The 24,112-nt window shown below is 56.6% G+C and overlaps 9 protein-coding genes across 9 annotated transcripts; 5 read left to right on the top strand and 4 right to left on the bottom strand.

Annotated features, from left to right (window-relative positions):
• Positions 1 to 89: 89 nt before the first annotated feature.
• Positions 90 to 2,514, bottom strand: B0H18DRAFT_1000756 (uncharacterized protein). Its single transcript, XM_048028241.1, has 17 exons — positions 2,213 to 2,514; positions 2,115 to 2,153; positions 2,010 to 2,063; positions 1,934 to 1,958; positions 1,786 to 1,867; positions 1,700 to 1,732; positions 1,634 to 1,645; positions 1,561 to 1,574; positions 1,398 to 1,506; positions 1,283 to 1,350; positions 1,140 to 1,214; positions 1,028 to 1,085; positions 908 to 975; positions 812 to 855; positions 644 to 752; positions 539 to 577; positions 90 to 483 (listed from the first exon to the last, which is right to left on the bottom strand). The coding sequence occupies exons 1-17, from the start codon at positions 2,245 to 2,247 to the stop codon at positions 349 to 351; spliced, it is 999 nt and encodes a 332-aa protein (XP_047894718.1). The 5' UTR covers positions 2,248 to 2,514; the 3' UTR covers positions 90 to 348.
• Positions 2,515 to 4,033: 1,519 nt separating this feature from the next.
• B0H18DRAFT_1117989 (GMC oxidoreductase) lies at positions 4,034 to 6,859 on the top strand (the record flags this gene model as incomplete). Its single annotated transcript, XM_048033694.1, has 17 exons — positions 4,034 to 4,096; positions 4,148 to 4,288; positions 4,489 to 4,610; positions 4,664 to 4,847; positions 4,907 to 5,017; positions 5,097 to 5,239; positions 5,289 to 5,419; positions 5,480 to 5,570; positions 5,639 to 5,889; positions 5,942 to 5,967; positions 6,026 to 6,063; positions 6,121 to 6,130; positions 6,180 to 6,246; positions 6,299 to 6,424; positions 6,487 to 6,584; positions 6,664 to 6,763; positions 6,831 to 6,859. The coding sequence occupies 17 exons, from the start codon at positions 4,034 to 4,036 to the stop codon at positions 6,857 to 6,859; spliced, it is 1,731 nt and encodes a 576-aa protein (XP_047894717.1).
• A 104-nt stretch (positions 6,860 to 6,963) lies between these two features.
• Positions 6,964 to 8,851, bottom strand: B0H18DRAFT_254307 (uncharacterized protein). The gene is made up of 3 exons (XM_048037298.1): positions 8,701 to 8,851; positions 8,164 to 8,624; positions 6,964 to 8,111 (listed from the first exon to the last, which is right to left on the bottom strand). The coding sequence occupies exons 1-3, from the start codon at positions 8,794 to 8,796 to the stop codon at positions 7,106 to 7,108; spliced, it is 1,563 nt and encodes a 520-aa protein (XP_047894716.1). The 5' UTR covers positions 8,797 to 8,851; the 3' UTR covers positions 6,964 to 7,105.
• A 1,050-nt stretch (positions 8,852 to 9,901) lies between these two features.
• Positions 9,902 to 12,256, top strand: B0H18DRAFT_1117987 (uncharacterized protein; the record flags this gene model as incomplete). Its single annotated transcript, XM_048033693.1, has 3 exons — positions 9,902 to 10,819; positions 10,870 to 11,228; positions 11,281 to 12,256. The coding sequence occupies 3 exons, from the start codon at positions 9,902 to 9,904 to the stop codon at positions 12,254 to 12,256; spliced, it is 2,253 nt and encodes a 750-aa protein (XP_047894715.1).
• Positions 12,257 to 12,562: 306 nt separating this feature from the next.
• Positions 12,563 to 14,085, top strand: B0H18DRAFT_254231 (uncharacterized protein). The gene is made up of 3 exons (XM_048037297.1): positions 12,563 to 13,441; positions 13,495 to 13,684; positions 13,755 to 14,085. Exons 1-3 carry the CDS (start codon positions 12,743 to 12,745, stop codon positions 13,898 to 13,900), a joined length of 1,035 nt encoding a protein of 344 aa, XP_047894714.1. The 5' UTR covers positions 12,563 to 12,742; the 3' UTR covers positions 13,901 to 14,085.
• On the top strand, positions 13,662 to 14,605 carry B0H18DRAFT_1000742 (uncharacterized protein). Its single transcript, XM_048028240.1, has 3 exons — positions 13,662 to 14,164; positions 14,232 to 14,357; positions 14,414 to 14,605. Exons 1-3 carry the CDS (start codon positions 14,124 to 14,126, stop codon positions 14,421 to 14,423), a joined length of 177 nt encoding a protein of 58 aa, XP_047894713.1. The 5' UTR covers positions 13,662 to 14,123; the 3' UTR covers positions 14,424 to 14,605.
• Positions 14,606 to 15,757: 1,152 nt separating this feature from the next.
• Positions 15,758 to 17,756, top strand: B0H18DRAFT_254158 (uncharacterized protein). Its single transcript, XM_048037296.1, has 8 exons — positions 15,758 to 15,990; positions 16,046 to 16,305; positions 16,360 to 16,388; positions 16,439 to 16,449; positions 16,503 to 16,735; positions 16,791 to 16,901; positions 17,022 to 17,443; positions 17,507 to 17,756. The coding sequence occupies exons 1-7, from the start codon at positions 15,870 to 15,872 to the stop codon at positions 17,391 to 17,393; spliced, it is 1,137 nt and encodes a 378-aa protein (XP_047894712.1). The 5' UTR covers positions 15,758 to 15,869; the 3' UTR covers positions 17,394 to 17,443; positions 17,507 to 17,756.
• Positions 17,757 to 18,160: 404 nt separating this feature from the next.
• Positions 18,161 to 20,714, bottom strand: B0H18DRAFT_1117984 (acid protease; the record flags this gene model as incomplete). The annotated part of the gene is made up of 13 exons (XM_048033692.1): positions 18,161 to 18,488; positions 18,547 to 18,583; positions 18,634 to 18,758; positions 18,809 to 18,863; positions 18,916 to 18,967; positions 19,018 to 19,051; positions 19,105 to 19,181; positions 19,231 to 19,367; positions 19,421 to 19,519; positions 19,571 to 19,672; positions 19,719 to 19,787; positions 20,273 to 20,481; positions 20,533 to 20,714. The coding sequence occupies 13 exons, from the start codon at positions 20,712 to 20,714 to the stop codon at positions 18,161 to 18,163; spliced, it is 1,506 nt and encodes a 501-aa protein (XP_047894711.1).
• Positions 20,715 to 21,151: 437 nt separating this feature from the next.
• B0H18DRAFT_874831 (glycoside hydrolase) lies at positions 21,152 to 23,036 on the bottom strand (the record flags this gene model as incomplete). Its single annotated transcript, XM_048040380.1, has 9 exons — positions 21,152 to 21,265; positions 21,328 to 21,391; positions 21,451 to 21,683; positions 21,738 to 21,797; positions 21,853 to 21,906; positions 21,958 to 22,399; positions 22,452 to 22,630; positions 22,710 to 22,731; positions 22,783 to 23,036. The coding sequence occupies 9 exons, from the start codon at positions 23,034 to 23,036 to the stop codon at positions 21,152 to 21,154; spliced, it is 1,422 nt and encodes a 473-aa protein (XP_047894710.1).
• Between the last annotated feature and the right edge of the window lie 1,076 nt (positions 23,037 to 24,112).

The raw sequence follows: 24,112 nt of genomic DNA, 5'->3' as shown, positions 1-24,112 counted from the left end.
CAGGACGCGCCACAGTCGTGCCACGTACGCGACCAAATCACGTGCCATAAGAATTGTTCCGATTCGTGAGCCTGAGTTTTGAATCATAACGAGTGAATGTGCCACGGACATCTCATTCTCAGGCATCTAAGGAGGCGCGAACTACACGACGTTCAATATATGGCGCAAACCCTGCTCAGTGAATAATGAACAACCTTCGCAGGACCTCAAGCGAGCCCGCTCCTGGGGTACTACGTAGTACAAAATAAGAGCAAGCTGCCAGGCCGATCCGCTATGATGGTACACCAGCCACCGTCACCGCAAATGGAACGTGCAAACACTACATCTGAAGAGGAGCACCGGTGGGTATCAATATGCGACCGCTGTATCCTTGTCCTCGCTGTCTCGCCCACCGCTGTAGCGGTCGCTGCTCCATTTTGATTCACTCTTCACCTTCGACCCTGATGCGTCAGCGAGCTCATGCGACTCGACGTCGGCGAACAGCTGGACATTGTCGATCAGATCAGACAGCTGCGTCGGTAGAGGTCGCACTACGCACCTGCGATTGACGGGTCGCTATGCCACTCATGTCGGTGTTCTGAGAGAACCATGTCGTGTCAGCAGGCGGAAAGCTGAGGCTCCTCAACCCGCCCGGCTCGCTCACCATGCCCGTGCCAGAGATCCTAGAAATGTCCCTCCCGGCGGAGTAGCTCTTCGCCGACATTGCTAGCAGCGAACGCGAGTTCAAACTGGCCATCATGGAGTTGCCGTATCTGCCAAGTGGAATCACACCTCAGCTCTCACTCAAAAAGGATGGCTACAGCTGACGTACAGTTTAACGAGAGTGTAATTGAATGCCAGATGAATTCCCCTGGGCTGACAGTCGGTGAGCAATGCGATCTTACACCGAGATATCCACGACGCGTACCGTTGACAGGAACGCAATGATGTCGGCGACAGCAAAGCCCGCGGTTACCAGGCCGTTTGATACAGTCACTGGAGTACCTGGTCAGCAATCAATTTACTTCAGGAAAAGGAGGGCACATACGCTGAATAATCCTAGAAATGACCGTGTCTGTTTGGAGGGAGCCAGTACGTTGTTGTGCCTGACACATAGTATCAGGATGCGAGCCGCGCACCCAACCGACCGGAGTACATACCAGATGCCACGAGAGAGCAAGCGTAATGAGGATGTCACACGCGGCTGCACCCACGAGCCACAAGATCACAAGAACCTGAGCGAACCAAGCAAATGTATCCGCTTAGCATCGCCATCTCCAATCCGAGCCGCGCAGTCACCAACCTGTAGGTGCTGGAAGCCCGAGAACGCTGGATGAATCGAGACCGCAATCCCCGTTCCGATGCCAGACACTGCATGGCGTCAGTTTACGGAGTACACGCCGCTAAGAGACACGCACGTCCGCCGACCAAGGATGCTACGACAATGATCGCAACAACAATGTAGTTCCGCGTCAGCCTTAGTATCCGCCATGCGAAAAAGAACTGGACCATCATTGCGATGATTCCCTGCAGCAGCAATCAGTCTGAGTCGTTTGGACGGCATCTTGGTAATCCACACACCGCTAGTGCTTCTTCTGTATTCGTAGAACTCCATGATCAATAGGGACTCATGTTACTGCGGCAGCAAACACACCTGACTGGAACACTGAAATCAAGTGTCAGTCACAAATGCCATGTTACGAGGAGCAGAGTTACGTACACCAGTCCGCATTCTCGAGCGCAGCAATATCACCTGGAGACGGTGAGGATATAAGGATGGCCGACTCGACAAGTAGATAGGAGTACCAAAGTTGTTGATCAGCACGTTGTAAATCCACCACATGTTGAATATGGAGTTTATCGTGTCTGCGAGGAGCAACGCTGCGACCTGCGATGTGTCATGCTTCAGGACATACTGTATTCGTCGGACACGTCTGGAGCAATGAATACTCACATAGCCTCTCAACCATATGGGATCACTGACGAGTGTCTGAGCGATGCGTCATGAAGCTGTCCTGACTATGACTGACCTCTTGTACGTGGAGAAATAGAAGAACGACTGCGAAATCATCACCCCATAAAGCCTGCAGAACCGATTGTCAGACATACACGAATCTGCCGATGGCATGGCGTACATGATGTTCATGAAGATACCAGCCAGACCGGGCCCGTGGCTGGTGATGGACCACAAGAAGTCAACATACGTTCACTGCAAGGACTTCCTGCGACGTACGCATTCTGGGCCATCGCCGCCGCCGGGTTCGTCATTTCTCTTTTGGAGTCTACACCTATGGGGCGAAACGGTAAAAGACAGAACGGGAGGGAGACGGGTACCACCGCGGGGAAACACAAAGAGTTCGAGCGGCAGGACTGCAACCGACATGGAATACTTATTACCTCATTGCTCACCCTAGTATTGGCGCTGACGAGCGAGAAGACCGCTACGATGCCCAGACGGTGCCTGCGGGTGGAAACCCAGAGGTCGCGTCGGATATCGCGAAGTCGGTACTGCCAGCGCTGGTATAGATACCTCCGACGAGTTAGACGCTCGACAAGCTCGTTCCGACCTTCTCCCCGGATGCAGATGCGGTCGGGTGACGGGTCGTTTTCCTCCAGCGACACTCACCTCATCAAACCGAAGCTCGAGTAGGACACGCAGTGGCAACCATAGAACTTGAGTTTCAACGAATCAACGCGGCGACCTCACGAAGCCTCACGACCATAGTGACATCGGGGATCCAGGTCTTGTGACGACCATAGCATCAAATAGCGATTGGTTCTTTTACGCGAACATCTTTGTGGGGCTGAGCTCGACCCTGTAGGGTATTACTATTCTCCTAAGCCGGGAACGTTGTCACGACACGAACGTCAACTTGATTATGGTCAGAAGTAAGACTGAGCACTCACCACGGAATCTGTACTTGTTTTACAGCCGTTGAGTCCGTGCTCAAGCACCGGCCAGCGATAGTCTCCAAGGACTGGTCAACGTGTTCTGTGGCCCGCGCTCCCGGCGGCTAACAGCTTCGGGTAGAGATGGACGATCTACGATCTCAGATCCGGAGGACCGGGTCACGACCGGGTCCTCCCCAGTCGGGATCTGCCAACGCTAACCGCTCTTGAACCACTCCCTCCCGGCGGAGGTCTTGCTTGAAGTTGCTGCACGGTTTCGCAGTCCAGTCCGGCATGTATCAACCATGCAGCTCAACCCACGCCCGGTGTTATACACAGTATCGTCCGGATGACATGTAGTCTGGGCACCATGCGCGTCCTGCAAAACAATCTAGGGAACCGGACGCCTGTCGAAGCCGCTTCTTCTCTCAAGCTCCAGGGCGCGGCTGCTTCTGCTCCTCTCCCCCGTCTCGTATCATAGGAAGGGTATGTCGTACGGGACGACAACTGAAACCTCGGGCCGTGTACAGCTCAACTGCTCGACGTAGGCGCTTTTGGGGTCCATGTCGTCCTGTCGCTGCGAACGGATTGCTTGCTAAGTAATCAAAACGGATGGTCTTAGACAGGCCTTGGACAGGCCTAGGACAGAATGGCGAGTCGGATCCCTTCCCCCACGGCGAGCGGCCAAGCTATTGAATGTCAGCAATCAGAACGCGCACACCGATCAGCACCCCAGCTTCTGTCCACGCTCGACGCCGATACGTACTTAGTTGAAGTCAGTCACCGCGGACAAGCGTACCTCAGTACATAGCAGGCCCTATTTCCGGACCCTCGTCGAGCTGCTAGCGCAACTTGAAGTCAGACGTCGGGCGGGTGGAGGTTGGGTAGTGTGCGCAATTGTTTGTAAGGCTGTGGGTAAGTACCCTGAACACGTTTCCCTTGCTCTGGAAGCGAAGCGCCGCGTCCATTATGTATCCGCCTTCCTTCGGTATTCTAGCCTGAAGTTGCAAGCGGCGTCCGGCTATGGGCTCATCTGCTGATTCTTCGCTCTGGGGCACGTTTCTTCTGATGAGTCCGTTGACACCGGTAAGTGAGACGTTTCGCCCAGTTGTGCGGGAGGTATAAGAAGATCATCAAGTAGACTGCGGCTTCTGCACTTTACACGATGGTGGCCCAGCTCTCTGACGTTGCGGACAAAACTTTCGACTATGTCATCGTGGGCGGAGGCGTATGTTCTCGCCCCAGTATTGTGTGTGTTGGAACTTAATAGCGACTATAGACCGCCGGCTTGACCATCGCAGCGCGGCTACTTGAGAACACGGATAGTTCTGTGCTCGTACTCGAAGCGGGCGCTCCTAACTTGGACGATCCGAAGATTCTGCTGGGAGGCGGATGGGGTTCTACGTTCACTGATCCTAAGGTATGATTTCAGACGCAGACTAAGCTTCAGCCCGTGCACATCTTCGTCCACATAGTATGACTGGGCTTTCATGACAACACCGCAAAGCCACTGTAACAATCGGCAGCTGCTCTGGTCTCGAGGCAAGGGCCTTGGTACGGACAGTCCTGTACTTCCGAATTTCCCGTTGACTGATGCCTACGCAACGTCTCAGGCGGCAGTTCAGCCATGAATTTCTACGCTGGATGAAGCCCCCTGCGGCTGACGTCGATGCATGGGAAGAGCTAGGAAATCCTGGCTGGAACTGGAAATCGTACATGAAATACACGTTGCGCGCGGAAGGGTAAGTGAGACATTTCGTACGAGCGTCGCGTCACAGACAAACGAAATCCTTAGGTTTACGGCGGCGTCCGAAGACCAGCTGAAGGAGTACGCGCACACGCACAACATCGAGTACCGGGGTCAAACTGGCCCAATAAAGACCACGGTCCCTGTGACCCCGCTCCAGATCAACAAGTTTTTCCTGGAGGCAGCGCAGAAACAGGGCCTCCCTCTGCTCGAAGACTCTTACGGTGGTCATGTTCGTCTTCTAGACTGACATGCTGGTCCGCTTATGCTGAAACGTTTACGTTGGTGCAGACTACCGGGTGCTGGGAAGGGTCAGCCTGTTTGGACCGCAAGGCGAAGTGGACGCGTTCGTATGCCGCTACGGCATACTACCTGCCGCACAAGGACAATGCGAAGCTCAAGGTACGCTCAGGATCGTCCGGGAATTCTGCATCGTTTCCTGTGCTCCGATGTCAGAAGTTCATGCAACTGGGTATCTCAGGTTCTCACAGAGGCCACTGGCGCTAAGATCTTGTTCGATGACGCAAAGGACGGCGAAGATCTCGTTGCAACTGGCGTTGAGTTCATCCACGGTGGAAAGACCTACAAGGCGTACGCGAACAAGGAGGTTGTTCTTGCTGGAGGGTGAGCCCGTTTTCGCACTGTATCCAATTTGGCATTGAACGACTGTCAGCACTATCAAATCTCCTCAACTTCTGGAGTTATCGGGGATTGGTCGGCGTGATGTCCTCGACAAGATCGGTGTTCCGCTCAAGCTAGAACTCCCTGGTGTGGGAGAGAACATGCAGGATCATACGTATGTGGGTGCGCAGCTTTTCCTCTGAAACACGAAAAGCCGGCGTCGCTAATACGCTCTGTCCGAAGGCGTCTCCTACGAACTTGATCCCAACGTGTCGCACAAAACTGCCGACCTGTTTCGCAACCCCGAGTTCGCGAAGGAGCAAGTCAGCCTGCAGTAAGTCTTCCCCGATACCGTCAGGGATCATTGTTGGGGATCTACAACCCCCGTCCCGCACTTCTCAGGGATCTTGACAAGGAAAATTTGCACCGGTTGGGTATCACGGCCTTCGGCTACGTGCCGCTTCAGCTCGCGAGTCCCAATGGTGCCCCCAGCATCGTTGAGAAGATGACGGCGTACGTCGAGGAGAAGAAGCAAAGCGGCACGCTCCCTCCTGGGCTCGCCGAGCAGTGGGATATCCAGCTCCGCGTGCTCAAGGACGCAACTTTGCCTGACATGGAAACCCTCGCGTTCCCCGGCTGGTTGACATTCATCTGTGAGTGGTTCCGATCGCTATCAGCCGCCGTTACCGACGGTGTGCGCCATAGCCCGACCAGAGCCGGGCAAGTGCTACGTATGTCTTCCAATCGCATGCATGGGGACATGTCCGTTTGACTGAGCATGCACCCTAGCTCACTGCCCTTTGTGTGATTCAGCACGAGTTCTCCCGGTAGGCACCTGACGTCGATATCGGGGATCTACAATGCTAATGATACCGCCTGAACAGGGGCAGAGTGGTACATATCCGTTTGTGTGTAACGATTGCCATCGCTTATCCTCCTGCAGCATTCGAAGAGCAGCGACCCTCTCGAGCAACCGGACATCGACCCAAACACGTTCTCCGTGCCATATGGTACGTCTCCTCTTGTCTCCACAGAGCAATACAGCATGAACCCGGCACGTAGATCTGGACATCTTCACTGAGAACCTCAAGTTTGTGAGGCGCCTCGCGGCTACGGAGCCATTCAAGTCTGGGGTCGTCCGAGAGGTCGATCCTGGATTGACGGCACAGACGGACGAGGAGATCAAAGGTCTGCCGTTGCGACCATCCCGATGTTCCTGGAGCTGGACTGACGGCTGCGCACACTGCTAGAATACCTCCGGAACTACTGCACCACATGCTTTCACGCATGCGGCACCCTCAGCATGCTCCCGCGCGAGAAGAACGGCGTAGTGAACCCGAAGCTGCAGGTCTGTTTCTAGCTTTGACATCGCCCCCATGCTTGTGTGATGTGGGATGGCGTAGTTGACCATATTATCCTTGACATAGGTATACGGCACGAAGAAGCTACGTGTTGCCGACATGTCAATTATCCCCTTAGAAATCGCTGCGCATACGCAAGCCACTGCCTACTATGTTGGCGAATACGGTGCGTCATCTTGACTGACATAGATGCGAGGACGAGAGTCATCTCTGACGTGGTATAATTCATTCAGTTGCCGACATCCTTATTGGAGCCGCCTGAAGCCCTCAATCTCAAGCTCAAGCTCAAGGCTCACAGGGAATGTATGATCACGAAGGCGGGTTGCGTGTTGTACGACAGCGAAAAGTGTAGATGGGTATATAAGCCCACCTTATCCATTGGTCCTACAAAATGTATCCGTTATGCAGGTATTCGAGACGCGCGATCTACGTCTGCATCATGAATGATGAGTAGCATTGCTGTACGCTGTCCGCGTTCAGTACGCAAGATCGATGGATATCAGCAAGTTCACACAAAATCCATTACGTATATATCCCCGTTGAACAACCCGAGGCACACCCGTCCAGTGACCTCGTCAAATGCCAGCGAGTGCACCGTGTCCGGCAAGAAGGGCAGCGCCACATCCGGGGGTAAGAGCGCGCCCACCGCCGCGGGGACCCCGGCGCCGTCCCACTCGTCCCTGCGCATCTGGAAGCGCATGAAGCGCTTCTTCTGCGCCTCCCAGTCGTGCTCGACCCACACCGCGCGCCCGCTCGGGCCGACCTGCGCCAGCTGCGCGGAGACGTGCGAGGGCATGCTGAAGTCGCGCGACGCGCCGGGGAGGCGGGGGCCGCGCACCGCGGCCGGGCCCGGCGGGAGAGGGAAGCGCGTCACCTGCCCGACGCGCGGGGAGGTGTCGTGGAAGGAGCAGACGACCAGCGCGGAGATGGAGGCGGCGGAGGGCGGCGAGACGTGGATGATGTCTTGGAACTGCGAGTGGTGCCGGAGGGGCTGCTCGTACTCGGAGATGGGGGGCCCGAGGTCGAGGAAGGCGTTGGCGGGGTCGCAGGTGTCGGAAGACAGTTTGGGGAGGAGGCTGGGGGGCATGGCGTAGACGCGGAGGGTGATGCTCTGGCGGGCGGGGCCGAGGAGAAGGAGGTGCCCGTTGTGCGCGTGGATCTTGACTGACACGTCGGAGAACCGCTGAGGGCTGAGGTTAGTATGCGAGGGGTCGGGGCACTGACGGGACAAACGTACTCGGAGGTACTTTGGGTCCAGCCATCGAGATACCCTCGACTTTATGTCCATCAAGCACACTTGGAGCAGGCTCATGCCTGTCTGCCCGGTCGGGTCGACGACAGAGACCACCAGTCGTCCGTCGGACAAAGACAGTTGATGGATGAATTTGGCGGACTGCCACTTCACCGAGGGGTGTGGCGAAACACGGAGTGTCGTCGTCGGCGTAAGGGTGGGCGCGGTGTAGAATAGGAACTCGGACCTGTCTCGGAAAGGGACTGAGTAAACGGCGACGACTCTGTGGATTCTCGTCAGAGACCTTCGGCTTTTGAATAATGCACGAGACTCACTCCGCCAAGTCGTCTGTCTGGTAACCCACTGCAAGGGTGATCGACTGATTCGCCTCCTTGAGCTCCATCACTGCCGTCCTGTAAAGTCCTGTGGTGTCGACATTGGCGATCGCGTACGGCTCGTCTTCCAGCGACCAGACTTCCAAGTGCGATCCGGGCCGACCCCTCTGTCGGTTTCGCTGCACGGTCAGGAGCCACCTGCCTCCTTGTACGAAGTGCATCTGGTCGACATACTGGCCCTGCGTGTCCCGAGGCAGCAAGCGGAGCGTCTTCAGGCGTGGCGGACGCCTTCGCCAGTTGGCTTCGAGGCGGAGTGCCTTGAGCACGATCGGTTGCAGCTCATAGTGGGCGAGCGCGCTCAGAGGGGTGTCCGGCGGGAGGTCAAGAGGTATGTCGATTCGTTGGACAATACGGTGCCACAGATAGTCGGTAGACCCAAAGGCGTACAACGTGCGGCATGTCTTGAGGAATGGGAGTCCGGACGATGCGAGGATGCGTGAGATCGTGGCGATCGCATGAGAATAGACGTGACCCTACCTGCTTGAGCGACAGTACGTCGAACACGGAAAGATGCGACGCGACTTCGAGGAGTATATCCTCTGGCAGATATACTAGGCCCGCAGGCTGCGACATGACAGGATCGCCCTCGAGACAATTTGGAGGTGGGAGGGCTGATCGTCGGTGTAGAGAAAGGGCTGTGCCCGACACGGGACGTTATTAGAGCACTTATACATGATCCCGTCGTCCGATATCTGGCTGACTCGTTCGGACATACGGCAACACGCTGCAGCTTGGTACTGCGAAGGTAATCGCACACAAGAGATCTCCTGCATCGCTCGGTCGTTGCTTGAGTGCAACTCTAGTTGTAGAAATGGATCTGCCTGTATCCCCAGCACTGGCGGAACCTCGCCTGCCTCACGATCGCATTGTAATTATGTGTACCTTTCGCGGGTACGCCAATTTTCCAGTGCATTAGGATCATCGGATTACACGACAGACGAGGAAGCATGCGTCGCTAATGTGCACTAACAGGTGCCGCACGACCTGCGGACGGTGTGGATGAGCTACGGTTCATCTGGTCGTTTCTTGTGTGTACTAACTTACGCCGCCAAGCCATGTCGTGTCATAGCTATACTTTAGTATCGCAATAATTGCCTACGTACGCACGATCCTCTCGTCATGACGATCAATCGAGCTGCTATCACGAACGGGCCGAAACTTAGGCGGACGAGCCAGGGCCAGGGGAGGGAAAGTTGATAAGATGCGTAGACACGACACATCCCTGCGGTTGTCTGTCACAGATACGCACGCACGCAGCCATTTTGCGGTCAGAAAGAGCAAGAGTCAAGAGAGGAGGAGGTAGGCCTTGCGGGAAGGGCGTGTGGAGCAGCCTTCCGTCGCGAGTCCGGATCCGACGCCCATGACCGATCGCGACGCGGTCACGTGGAGCGCGTCAATGTCTCTCGACCAACTTGTCGCGTCTCTCGGGCACTATTGTTGCTTTGGTGGAGATTAGATGCGATGAAAAGGCTCAACACATAGTTTTCTGCTCTGTATCCTAGTCAATAGCACGTAGCGACACGGCCTGACACGGAACCCTCCAAGTGGCAGCTTATCACACCCGGCCCGAATAAGGCAGGAGCAAACATGTACAAACCCGGCGCTCCTCTCCTTATAGATCGCCTCGCCTGCCTGGCCGCACCCTGCAACTACCAATCGTCTCTACATGCCACGATCCATGGATGCCACTGACCCACACACTCTATCTGAACCTGAGAGCTTGTCTGATTCAGACTGGCTAGATATCGCAAGCAGCAGGGCATCCGAGGACACCGACTCGGTCGTCGGCTTCGATAGCGATCGCGAGCTCGACTCCCAGGACGACAGGCCCCCCTCCAGGCATTCGTTCTCCAGTACGAACAGCTCGCACACCAGCGAGGTCCAAGCCTGGGAAGGTCTCATTGAAGACATCCCCGATGAGCGCCACACTGCCACACTCCCGCTGACCCGACCCTCCGCTCTCAGCAGTAGTGCGCCTGCAGGCGGGGTTGCACCTGCAGCCCAGCAGGCAGATCCGGAGGAGGAGCAGCGGGTGAAGGATGCTCTCGACCAGAGCATGATGAGCACGCTGAGCTCGTCGCGCTCTAACACCCTCAGTGGCTCGCACTCCTCGCTCGTCCGCACCCGCGATCTCCGGCTCTCCTTCCCGGACCCGCTCACAAGCTCCCGGGACGAGCCACTCAACGACTCCTACGAAGCTGTCGCGCCCCCGTCCGTCGCAGAGGTCGACGCGTCCCCCGCAGTCCTGCCCGGCGCTGACTCCAGCCCGCGCCGCACGGCCGACATCGATGCAGCGCTAGCGCCTACAGCTGCGGATCCGGGCTCGCTCGCCACGCCCGCGGTCCCAGATGCAGAAGAGAGCAGTCGCGAAGACGAATACAGGCCTGATCTCTACGTCGTACTCTACGGCTCATCGTCCGGGGTCAAGTGGTCCCTGATCGATAAGCTGCTTGAGAAGGCGGCGGTCGGCATGGGCCTCACGCTGACCTCGCGCATCGTCGGGCTCATCGACGGGTATGTCCGCTTCCTATCGTCCAATGGCGGCCAGGACAATAGGACGGTTTGGGTCATCGACCGAACGGACAGTGTTGATACTGTGGGTATATGTCACTGTTGTTCACCGGAACTAACTTCATCCTTTCTTAGTCGAGCTTTGTCCCGTTTGACCGGCCTTCCTTAGCTGTCGTGTTTCTTCCATCGCCTTTGACTTTCGTGCCCGACCATTCTCTCTACCTTCCGGTCTTGGCACATAGCCCGAGCGTCATAGATATTCCCTTCTCCGCTGACCAACTCCTCGACGCCGAGCAGCAATGGGATACATTCAACGTCCCACAGCGCAAGGTTGTGCCAGTGTCTCGTTGCTCGTCCTCTGTCGTCGATGTAGACGAGATTGAACGTGTCGCACCCAAGCAACTTGCTCGCGCCTTGCGCCCGCTGTTCGCAGGAGAGGTGCGGCAATCTCCCCGCTTTACGCAACGGATCGCTTCGAAGCACGCTTTCACGATGTACGTTATGGACACCCATCCACTTGACGTTAATGCTTACACTCATTGACAGTCTCGCGATTCTGTCCGTCGTCCTCGGCTACGCGATCAAGGGCTCCTTCACCCCTTCCGCCACGCCCACAGTCGTATCCTCGCAGCCTCAGCAGACGACACCCACGTTCGCATTCCCGCCGGTCAGCGTGCCCATCAACCATTCGACCCCACAACCGAGCCTGAACCCCGCGACATCGGGACTCGTTCGGTCGTCTCTGAAGGACTTCGCCCTGGCCGTGCTCCCCGCGCCACTTGTTGCTTCTACCTCGACCAGTCAGCCGTCGGCCATGCCATCTCCCCACCACGCCGACCCCGTCACCTCCGTAGATGCGCCGTCCGAATGCGCCTGCGGCTGTGGATTGATCACCTGGCCAGGCAAGTCCAAGGGTACCACGGACTTGATGCTCCGTCCGACGCCCGCGACGTCAGCGGTACACGACGCTGGCAAGTCTAGTCTGGCGATGGTTTCCTCGCATTCAGGCTACGTTGCGGACGGCGCGAAGGGCAAGGCTGTCGCGCGCGGAGACGACACGATGTTTGCGTTGAGCGCCTGGCGCGGCGCGGGCTCGCTCGCGGAGATCCTCGGCCTCGGATACACCGCCGTGGCGCGTGTGGTCGCACAAGACGTGCAAGAGATCATGGACGCGCTGGACGAACTCGCGCGTGCGATTGGGCGGCAGTCCGCGTTGGTGTGGGCGCAGTCCGCGGGGGCCGTGCAGGGCTTGAAGACGATGATCCATGCGCGGCATGAGCGTGCTCGTGCGCGGGCGATGGAGCTGAGGCGGATGGGTGGACGGCTGTTCGAGTCGGTGCAGGAGAAGGTGAAGGGGAGGGTGAACAGGGCGAGGGAGAACGCGCGGGCGTCGAAGGACGAGATATTGACGATGGATGCGTGGCCGGTCCGCGGGAGGCAGATGGTGGAGTCCATGACGGCTCGTAGGCTCGCTCAGGAGCGCAGGGCGCATCGGAAGGCGAGGACGGCGCTGACGCACTGAGGTGCGTTCGGGGTTGCGACATCTTTCACACTTAGTCTATTCAGGTATACCTGCTCCCTTCCTTTGCCTTTCACCTCGCGATGGTTCCCGTGCAACTAGTGGTATATTATTGACACTGCACTCATGTATTATGACATACACTGTACTTCACTGCTCCCATCTTATTTGTGAGATGTCCCTGTACCGTATATCCCTACTCACTCCCCTCCGTGTATGTACCTACTGACTACGTGATCACAAACTCATCGAATATGCTAGCGAGTGTCTCTGGAGCGCGTAATGTACTGGTCACGTGGGACGCGTAGCATGACGCGGGGGCGCGGCCGGCGCGGGTGTGGCCCGTGGGCGCGCTGAAAGCCGCCGTCGCTGTGGTCCAGGTCCGCAGCGAGCCATCCTGATTCCCGTGTATTCCTGTGTATTTTGCTCAACCCCTCTCGTCGCTCTTGTTCGTTTCTGTCTACCTTCTCCATCTGCCTGTGAGCTGTGATGTACTCCTCACCAAGCTACGGCTCGCCGCCCGCCGAGCTCTCCAATAACCCCTTCATCGACCATCCAGCCAACGCCCTCAATCGCTACCCCGATATCAACGCGGTGAACAATGCCACTGGCTCATCGGGGCAGTACGGACAGTGGACGCAGCAGCAACCATCCTCTTCATTCGCGCCAACTCCTGCGGGGTACCAAGGCCAGACGTACAGTGGCGGGTACCAGCAGCCGCTGCTCGCACAACCGACGGGGTGGAACCCCGGCGCGGGGTACGGCCAGCAGCAGGGCTATGGCAGCCCGCCACAGGGCCAGCAGATGTCGGGGTTCCAGCCGACGAGCTCATTCGGCCAGCAGCTCGCCTCGCATGTGAACACCGCGTACACCGGCCTGCCGCAGCAGCAGCAGCAGCAGCAACCACCACCACAGTACGGCGGCTACCCCGCAGGCCAGCAGCAGCCGCAGTTCGGCGCGGGCTACCAGCCCAGCTATTCTCAGCAGCAGCAGACGCCTTCGTACTTGGCCGAGTTCGATCCCTACGCACAGGGTGGGGGACAACAACAGCAGCAACAGCAGCCGGCGTACGGTGGGGCGCCCGCGGGGGGCGGGGTGCAGTACGGGGGCAGGCCGCCACATCCGCGCGAATACGTCCAGCAGCACAAGCAGGAGCTCGAGACCTGGGATACCTATGCGTGGAAGCAGGTCAGTGTGTCAGGCACTAATACAGCCTCAGCGCCCATCTGATCCCCGCCCAGGTGCAGAACTCGTTTGACGTGCTGAAGGAGGCCTGGGGCCAGCGGAAACACGAGATCGAGGGCAGGGTGCGCTCGATGGGCGGTGCGGGGCTGTTCAACGGGGCGCAGGGATATGGGGGATACTACGGCGGCCCACAACAGGAGGCTGCGCGGCTGGAACAGCTCGCGAGGCAGGCGGAAACCAATTTCGGTGCGTTGGAGTTTAGATGCCTCTGGTCGGATTGCTGACCAGCCCTTCTTGATGGTGCCGCCGTTATCAGACTCGGTGGCAGCGTCGTCGTTCCAGATGCACGAGGTGTTCACCGGGTACAGGCAATCCGGCGACCTCGCCTCCAAACGTCGCGTGCGCGAGGCGATCAACGCCGCTCTCACCAGTCTGCCTGACTGGCCCCCACAGACATACTAGCAACGGCTGGCGGATGTCTTTTTTGCGGTGTCAAGTCAGTGTGTGTATGTGTGTGTTACTTCCTTGCGGTCGGACCTGGGATAGGCTGTTTTTGCTGTACTACATTGCTGTATCATGACCGACAATCAGTGTAACTTTGGGATTTCTGGCGTGTTCGGGGGTGAATTGCTCGTTGCTGGTGACGGAGAGCGACCCGCAAGAGTGATCCTAGATTGCACTGACGATGTCGCCTGCTGACTTCAGTCAATCTTACTGCATTACTCGGTATGTACCAAACGCAATCTGGTAAGCACTGGTCATTATGACTCACCTCGAGCCTGCTACCGTACAGGCCATCATGCACCTTTACTAAGAGGAGGAAGAAGGCATGCGCTAAATCTCACATCTCACTCAACACCTTTATACGACACCAACGGATACACAAGTTTGAGACGGCAGTTCGATGGCATCTACGCATGCAATATGACTTTAGTCAGGGCGGCGTCGTATGGTAGTCAGGTCCAACCTCTGTAGGATCCTTTGAACTGCGGCTGAGGGATTTCTTGCATCACAAGCTCCTGCGCGGGCTCGCTCGTCGAGAACAACTGAGTAGATCTCTGGGATCGCAACATCTGAGCGAAGAGACGGCGAGTAAATTCCACTCGACTGCGAGCCAGTAGACAGCGAGCGAGCAGACAGAAGGTGGGCGGCGAGCAGTGATGGAGCAGACAGCGAGCGAGCAGGTGTGAAGACGGCCCCTGGAGTCGAGTGAGCAGATGCTGAGTTGGCGTGGACAGATGGCGAGCGGACAGCCTGCGATTACGCGGACGACAAGTACACAGATGGTGAGCGAGAAGACAGCCAGTGTAGAGATTGCGAATGGACAGTTGGCGAGTGCGACGCAGTGCTAGGTGATCGCACAGATGAAAATTAAGAGGCTTCGGAGAGCAAGCCGGCGGCGGATGGCAGCTAAGCAACTGGTGACCGGGATGATTGAATGGACTGTGACAACGAACGACTCGGAGAGACATCATCGCTTGCAATCTCTTCAGGCGGCTCTGGGCCTGGGGTCAAACCGACACCATGTATAGCCCAGAGCTTCTGTCAATGTATCAGTGTGTGACTCTGAAGCGAAGTGTTCAAATAACAGACTTGTGGCGCAAAGCAGACGTCTCTGCGCTCGGAGCCTCAGCGAACCCTTCCGGTCCCTCCATCTCGGCACGGAGCGCTTCGCGCTTCCTGGCTTCAAGGAGCCGCACTTGGCATTTTCGGGCTTCATCCTTCTGCACATGCTTGCGAATGTTGGCTCGCGTCTGCCGGTCACTTCGTGGGTTCGCCTTGCAGACGCTACACGGGCATTTCTGGAGGCCTATAACAGGCATTATCCAGCCCTTACCATAAGGTTTTGGCTGCGATGTTCGGTTTACTGATCGAGCGGACTTGGGCATGACTGTGAAACTTGGAAAGGGGATTGATTTGAGGAGGGGAGACGCGAGTACTGTGGTTGTATGCGCGCGGTGCCCGAGCCTCGACGCTCAAGTTCAAGTGCGAGTATATATATGCGCGCGACGCGACGCGATCTGGTCACGGGCCCGCGCGAGTCGATTACATAAGGTATGTATACACGAAGGACATTCCGTCCACAGGATATCTACCGGAAGTCTCCCGGAAAGCCGCAATGTCCTGCAGATGACCTAGTGCCTGGACGACCTGTATCTATGTGCCGCCGTACGTACTTACAGGTGACGTCGTTTTGCCAGGCTTGAACGAAACGGGAAGCCCGGGCCGGTACAAGGCTGCTTCGACTTCAAAAGGGCGCTTCACTCAAGTGTGCAACGCGACTGTCTGAATCTCTTCAAGCCTGCTTCACATCGCCCCCTCACAGCCGTCTTCTACGAACCAAAGACTCCTCACCACAGTTCAGCGTGCTCCAGGATAGCGCAGGGAATCAGGATACGATCGACCGTATCCCACCCGCAGTCATCTCAACATGTTCGCGACTCGGAGGCCATGGCATACTACCAGCAGGTCGCTGTGTACACGAAGTCAATTGAGGAGACGTCTCTTGAGCACCTCGAGCCCACCAACTGTGTACTCGCCCAAGGTCCGAGGTCAGAGCTACGTGTCTTGGCTACGGCTGCTTCACGCTGAGGCGTTTGCTCCAAGCGTTCCCGTTCGCCATGCCCGCAGAAGATGTCCTCCAGGAGGCGAACATCTTCACAGCCATGTACTCGTGGAAGTATGGCAGTAGACCGGAAACCCGCCCCGGATTATTTCGCCACTTATGGTCGCTCGACCTCTTCGACGGCAATGGCAATTGGCAAATGCGACCCAAGAATGTCCAAGCCGTGTACCTACCTGTCTGGTTGATTGACTCGGCCGTCACGTTTGATGCTGAGTATGAACGACCCTCCGGCTGGCGATCGGTATTGCTTCTCTTGCATCGATACCCACTCTGTTCTCATAGCTTGCGTCCTTAGGCATTTGTCAGCGTTTCCTCAGACTTATCGTACGTGATATATCCCTCACTACGGACATAGCCCACACACATCAATGCAGGTACATGCCAGGTATGTACACGGTGTGCAGGGCCCCATGTGTTTGTATCACTGACCGTGCCCAGGCTTCGTATACGAGCCACTCTCTCGGATGGCTCTGAACTCACCGGCGTTGTCGACAAGTGCCGCTGTCCCCTTCTCAGAAGACCTCCGCACACAACACGGAACGCAGGTCCTCTGTCTCCCATTCACACATACACCATTCCCTCTGCTCGAGCTCTGTAGTCAGATGGAGAACATACGCTGGCCCGTGGGCCCCACATTTCACATCAAGCCGCACACTGCGTCAGTTACAATGGTGCGCCATACCGTGTACGCTGAGCGTAGGCCGCAGTCACCCACGACACAACCAGATGGCCGCATACCCCGTGCTCGTCCCCGTTTATGTCCTGCAGTACGAACTAAACCTGATCAACGGTCCTGCAAACTACACCGTAGTAATGGACGCCGCTTCTACTTCGGGGGTAAGCACACACGCTCTGAACTTTCGCCTTCGAGGCTGTAGGCCTCTGCTACCGCGTAGAACCCGCACCCTTTGCCTCATCTACTTCAGCGCGCAGGGTGCACTGACGCTCCCCGCTTAGGGCTACTACATCAACGACGACTACTTCAGGCTGGTCGCGGAGGGTCTGACCGTCCCCCAAGTGGCCGACACGCGCCTTTCTCTCCTGCTCTCCCCAGTCGGCTGCATTCTGCAGTTCATGAAAAGTTTCGCCAACCTCACATGCGACGTCGTCTCCTCCGGGACAAGGGTCGGATCCGCGGCGATCGAGAAGGAGCTCTCTCAGCTGCTCGGAGACGCCGCGTTCACCAAGGGCGCGATGGAGGCCTACCAGAAACACTTCTTCTCCGACGCGACTTCTTTTCTGCTGAATCCTCATGGCCTGTGGACTGGGACGATCTGCGCATCCGGGAATTCACGGACGCAGAGGTTACGAGCAACCAGGCGTGGATAAGGTTGGACAACACGAGGCAGCGTGTGGCTCTCGAAGTGATGAAGATGAAAGTAAGTTGTATTTCTCGCAGTGTTGCGACGCACTTCGACTCACTGGCACCTCTTCGACGACAGCGCCTTGCGGAAGCGATGGACATCACGTTGAAGCACGCTGCCCCGGAGAAACATCTTAAAGTCTTCGCGGAGTGGGCTCCACGAACCACGCAGGGGATGATAGAGCATCGCGAGAGGGACTACGTGCAGCTGCACGCGAAGACAAACGACATGAAGCCAGCTTGGCTCAAGGAATGGGATGACCGGCCAAACAAAGCCGACAACGGGTTTAGGTAGCGCAGTTCCCTTCCGTGCGGATAGGACGCTCAGCACCAAGCCAAGTCGAAGTACAGACGTATTGGATATCGAATAAAGTTAGTGCTATTGCCCGACGCAAACGACGGAGCTGTGCGATTAGGGCTCTGAGAAGGTTACTAAAACACTCTGCGGGCGAAGGTCCATGTGAAGTCCAGAACAGGGCGTATGCTATAGGGCGGCGTAACGAACGTCGTGCCGTAAGGTGCGCGGCGGGCGCAAGTCGGGGCGGGGTAGTACATCTAGGTCCACGGTCCTACATGAAGAGACTGAGCAGCAGCAGTAAGGAACCGAACGTGATTGTCTTGAACGGGACATGCAGCGCGCTCGCGCCGCTGCTCCAGCCGGGGGGCTCGCCGAGGGTGATGGACGGCTGCGATGCCGTCGACACCGACGTGGACACGCCTCCCGATTCGGTGATCAGGAAGTGAGCAGCGTCGGGGAGGGAGCGACAGTGGGTATAGCGGTGACATTGAGGTATCCCGTTCCAAGCACAGGCGAATACGTGCTGGCGCCGAGGCCGGACGAGACGATCAGGCCGGGCGGTGCGGTGACGGACGTGTTGAAGATGTAAGCGGGGGTCGTGTATGATGGCGTAGGGACGAGGTAGTTCGGAAGAGCCGTATTGACGGTTGCGGATGCGGCGGAGAAGTAAGAGCTGACGACACTAGGCGATTGCACCGCTGCGGTCGCATTGTTGAGAGGATACAGCCCTATCAAGGGTGCTTCTTTTGTATCGATGCCATAACTGCGGCAGTTCCAGCATCAGTCACGACTCAATGAATTGCCCAGGCTGTAGGACACACCTGAAGATCGAATAAACAGTGTGCAAGAAAGGTTGGCCTGTGCGAATATCAGCTATCATACGTTCACCTGAACTCAGAGTTTCTTACCTAGTTGCCAGTCTATACCATCAGATCGGGGCGAAGTAGCAGCCGGCCAAGCCAGACAATAATACGAATCGCCCGCGACAGGCCCGACCAGGTAGTCGGTAGGCTGAAGAGTAAAGTTGCCGTACCTTGATACAGAGTAAGCACAATTTCCGAATTCGGGACAGAGCGATCGTACCCGAAGTTATACGTTATCGTTTCGCTCGAATCGCATGGCACCGCCCATTGACCATCTGCGGATGGGACATGAACAAGGTTCAGCTGGGATGATCTCCGCGAACTCACTCGTCTGGTCAACAAGGCGACTACCGCTGAATCCAGAGAAGATCCGCTCGACCTTGTCAAACAGTCAGATGAAGGCCATGCCAATTCATAGTTCATGCTCACATCTTGATAGGGTCCATAAATACCGGAAGAACCGCTGTTGCTCATCTGTGAACTCTGATAACTGACCGGCAAGAAGAAAGCACTCACACATCCAAGAGAGCCAAAGAAGTATTCGAATCTGACTGAGAGTATGTCGGTGCGGGGTTGATATACGTGCCATTAACCTACGCGAATCAACACGGAACTCTGAAGCAGCGATGGAGGTGGACCTACCCAAATTTGACGGAGCTCGATCGCCCATTGGAGGTAGCTCGCCGTCGTGCCGTCGGTGCCGTTGAATGGTGCGAACGGAACCACGTCATGCCATTCGATCAGGCTCCTGTTGGTGACGACCGAGGCATCGATTGCACCTGTTGCATCCATCAGTATGATAGCACCTTTCAGCATTGAGATGTGGACAGACCTAGAGTCAGACTCCCAGTCTCGTTCCTGCTGAGGAACAAGCCAAACAGAGGGTAGTTGAGGAGTCCCTGTGATGCCATAGACGCGAATATGGGCGTGGCTACAAAAGTGATTATAGATCATCACTCGGAGCACCTACAAAGAGACTTACCGTTGGCGGCAGTACTCGCAATAGTAGACAAACGAGGGAACCCAAGACCCATGACGCCGCTTATGTCGTCGTTCAACGTAACATTGGACGAGTTCATCAAACCTGACAGACATGAGCGACACGAAAGGTCGCAGTCGCGTAAACTTACCGAACGCTTGTTGAGGAACAGTCAAGTTTTGTAGATATACAGTCTCCCGCGCAATGAAACCAGATGCAACTGCGTAGAAGGATCAGCATCTACGCGCTGAAAACATTATAACAAGCATTGGTATCCTGCATGGTCAAGCCTCCAGACATCGAGTGCGTAGCTGTGTCGTGCTCCATGGTATTTCGCTAGCTTGGGCCCAGCTCATGATGACACAGCAACGGGGATCCGAGACCGCGTCGACGACGTCAATGTCACTGATAGACAAGAAAAGCCATGGGTGTGTAAGGTACGCCAAACCCGCCAAGTCGTCCTCCGTACGCTGCCAAATCATTTGTACGCAGACGATGACCTGGCAGGTTAACATGACCGACGAATCTACGCGTCACCCGTCACGTCCCGCCTTTGAACGAGATGAGCCTTCTTGATTCCGGCTGCTCGGCTGTACTGCGCAGAGCCGAGCAGTCAGCGAGTAGGCCATCGTTCCACCCAAATGTGCAACCAGATAGTGGAGCCATACTATGCATATACCGATGCAGAGAGAACAGCAAGCTCACAGGTAGTATCGGCGTAGCTGATATTGAACAGAGAGTTGTTGCTGTTCACCGACTGGAAGGTCGAGCTGCCGTACGCAAGCTGGTATCTGGGGATGGAGGAGCAGACACTGCTAGAGCACGCCGTGGACACCACCCATAAATCGGCAGAGCCCGAGTCAAGCGCGACGCGAAAGCTCATGTTGCCCATCGAAACGATGGTGTAGTAGGACCTGCGAAGGCATCACGGTGGTGCTCGCGAGCCAGATAGCGCGTGTACGCACTGTTTGTCCGTCGACAATTTCACGCCCAGCAGTGTTGCATGGTTCGCCGTCGTGTTCATGCCATTGACGATATCCTCGAGGATTTGCCGCCTTCCGAGCCTTGCGGGCGTCGAGGGAGCGACCGCCGCAGAGCACCCATGGAGGACGGCGATGAGGGCGACGAGAAGGAGGGCCAGGAACATTGCTTGTGGACGCGGTTTACGAGCCCAGCGACATACGAACGAAGGGGAAGCGAAAGCGCAGCTTGCGTGGGTGAAGGGAGAGTGCTGTAAGTAGTCAGGCTCGCCAGCCCGAAGCCGCCTCTGCGCGCAGCAAGCGCGCAGTTGCCGTAAACGGCTCCCCACGTGGGCTCCCTGGACAGGCGCCGGTGACATTGGCGTCCCTCCACCAATCAGGGCGCAGCAATGTGGCGCGTGTTACCGTCACACCGGTGATTCTGCTTTCTGGAGTTGGGCGAGAAGAGGCGAGAAAACGCTGATGCAGTGAATGAAAATGTCCAAGACAATCCTGTGACTTGCACTGAAATCACGACCACAGCCCATCAGAGAATTGTTCGAGAGCAATGACCATATTACAGTATTACATCTAGATCCCAGCCCGGAGGCCATCGCCCCCCGAGCTACGAGCTCGAGCTGCCGGAACAAATGTCTGGGTACATTCTGTCCGTCGGGTCTTGCGGTATCCAGCCGCCCTCGAGACCCTTCTGATAGCTCCAATCGTCCGCGTTCTCAGCCTGCACGGACCACGTCAGTTTCTGTTACGTCGTGGGGAGATCGATGCCATCAGCCCACTCACCTTCCACGTCCAAAATATCCATCCTTGTACACTCTCGCCGACTGCGACCTGCGCCTCCCAGAATCTGGGCGGAGTCAAACCGGCGTGAGCGCGCTTGATGACTCAAATGAAGCCACCACCTACTTTCTGAGGAAGGTCTTGTAGTCGGCGCTGAACGTCGAGTAGTTTCCCGTCATGCCGTTGCAGCTGCCATAAGCGGTCTCTCCGGAAGCGTAGCTACCATCCCATCGGGCTCCGACATTGCGTCCGTTCAGCCATTTCGCGCAGTCCGTGATGGCGTTCGACCACTCTCCCGTGATAGTCATTAGGTTAGACTTGGCGTACGGTGCTAGCGTGGCATTGATTTGACAAGTATACTGGAGAAATGCACGGATGAGCGCGCGCGCCCTGTTGGGAGGCCGGAGACATACATTTATGTGCTGGTCCTCCGAAAGCTCGATTTGGTCGGTATTGAAAATCTGGTACTGATGCTAGTAGAGCAACTAGTCAGTGAGGACAGACAAACAGAGACGAGGTGGAGCGTACGTAGTCCATGATTACTCCCTGCCCTTCTGGAGGGAGAAGGAAGTTCTGCCAATCCTACAGATGGGTTAGTGGCGGCTATTGCATACAGTACGACGGAACGCCCACATCCACGCCCAAGAAGGCATCACCGATCATGACATGGTTCTCCATTCCTGTGACGTTTCGGACAACAGAGTAACCATCCCTCCAATAGGGTCCAATGGCAGCATTGATGTTCGAATCCCACCCAGCGGGTTCGTTGAGCAATTCCACGACGTTCACCAAGCCGCCGACCTTGTCGGCAATAAATCGGATAATGTCCAGCGTCCGGTCTATATTCGTCGAGTTGTTCGCCCAATCCGCGGAGCCCCTCCGCCCAGAATTATCGAAACCATTCTGCGATCCTGGAGCGCCATGCAAATCCAGAATGACGTGGACCGAATTCTCGTTCGCCCAGTGCAGGCCGCGAAGAAGGTAGGGCCATGCGCCGGTGACGTACGGTGAGACATCCGTCGAGTAGCTCGTGTCGGCGGACGTGATAGGCACGGACCAGTAGCCTACTGGTATTCTAGACAGACGTAAATATCGCTACGTTACAGGTGACAACCAGTCAAACGTACCGCACATGGTTGAGGCCCGCTGCCTTGATGGCCTTGAAGTCGTCCTCTGTGATCCACGTGTCCCAATGTTGCTGCAATGCGCTGGAGGCATAATTCGAGTCTAGCAGCTGGCCAAATGTATATTCGTCGACAACGTCGGTATCATTCGTGTTCTCAAATATGCTCGGAGTGATCCATGGCTATGAACGAGACGGCCGTCAACAGCCTCGACATGAAAGGCGCCCTGCCTGTGAATTATAACGCCACTGGACCACTGACCTCTAGCACGAACCACCCGCCCCTTCGCTCCCATCAGCTGCGCCCCGCTCGATATCCAATGGCAGAAACTCACAGGTTCACCCCTCTGATCACATCCCTCCCGTAATCGAAAGAAGAGGCGTTTGTGGACGCTGCGGAAGCGGAAGGCTGTGCGCCGGTGGCCGTCGCTGAGATCGATGCGGGCGATCCCCCGCCGGACCCAGAAGTCCGGGTAGGCACGCTCCCCGCGTCGTTATGGGCTATGAGTCGACATTGCTGGGCTCCCACCGACGCTGTCGTCGCTGACGCGAGAAGGAGGAGCAGGACGTGGGTGGTCGTACGAGTCATCGAGAGGCATCAGTGGCGGGCGGAGGGCAACTTGAATACAATGTGATGAGGCTGCTCCAAAGACTCGGCGGCTTTCCTCGAGGCCTCGCACGGACTCCCTTGGACTCGGCGCTATGCGACTCGTGTTCCATGCGTGGCGAGCGGTGTACGGCGCCCGGCACTGTTCGGAACGTGGGGGACGTGCATCTTCTCGCTGGCCAGACAATGTAGGCTTGCGTAGTTGTGTCGCATTCCATGTGAGCTAACGCAGTGGCACCCACAGCCAGGGCGATATACATATATCGCATGCATCAGACACGCATCGCTCGATCGAACATTGACTGGAAGAACATGAACTCCGCGCCCACGTCATTGGGCGCCCACTGCGGTAGATCTGACGAAATGATCTATAGAACGAGTTGTCGTACGCTGTGTCGGTTGTCGCGTAAACAGTTATGATCCTGTTCTTCGATGTTCGTGGCCATTCGTGAGTCGTACAACACGCAATTCGCATCCTGATGGTGCCGTTCCAATGGCCGAATCTTATCATCCGAGTCTGGCAGTACTTGAAGATCAAACAAATATTCTCTCGCCTGCGTGACTTCATTGTCGCTTCTCCGGCATCCGGGCATGGTACGATAGCACAATAACGAAGGCATGTATGGGACCATTTCCGCATTAACATAATCATACATCATAGCCGTCCACAGACACCCAGCCGTCGCAGACTTTTATCCGTCAACGGCCGCGCTGCATGTCCTCGGCCTGGAAGAAGCCCACCGAGACCGAGCCACCTAGTTCGTACTCAACCTTGTACTCGACTTTCTGCCACTGCACGCCAAGTATGAGGACAGTGTATTTGTATGTGCGCCAAAGACTGACCTCTAGCTGTCGCTGACGAAAGCTAATCACTTTGCCGGGAACCCATATCTGTCCCCTCAACCTGACAATCACCTGCTGTCCCTGCAAATTCAGGCAGATCAGTGGAGGGCCATCGCTTAGGTGTGTCGGTCGTACCTGACCCTGCGGATAAATCAGCTTATGCGACAGTGGAAAGCATCTAGCAATTGTCACCCACGAAATCGAATTGCACCCGC

This window comes from Fomitopsis serialis (assembly GCF_022376445.1).
Source record: "Fomitopsis serialis strain Sig1Antser10 chromosome Unknown B0H18scaffold_24, whole genome shotgun sequence".
Taxonomy (NCBI): Eukaryota; Fungi; Basidiomycota; class Agaricomycetes; order Polyporales; family Fomitopsidaceae; genus Fomitopsis; species Fomitopsis serialis.
This window is presented reverse-complemented; position numbering and strand designations above follow the sequence as displayed.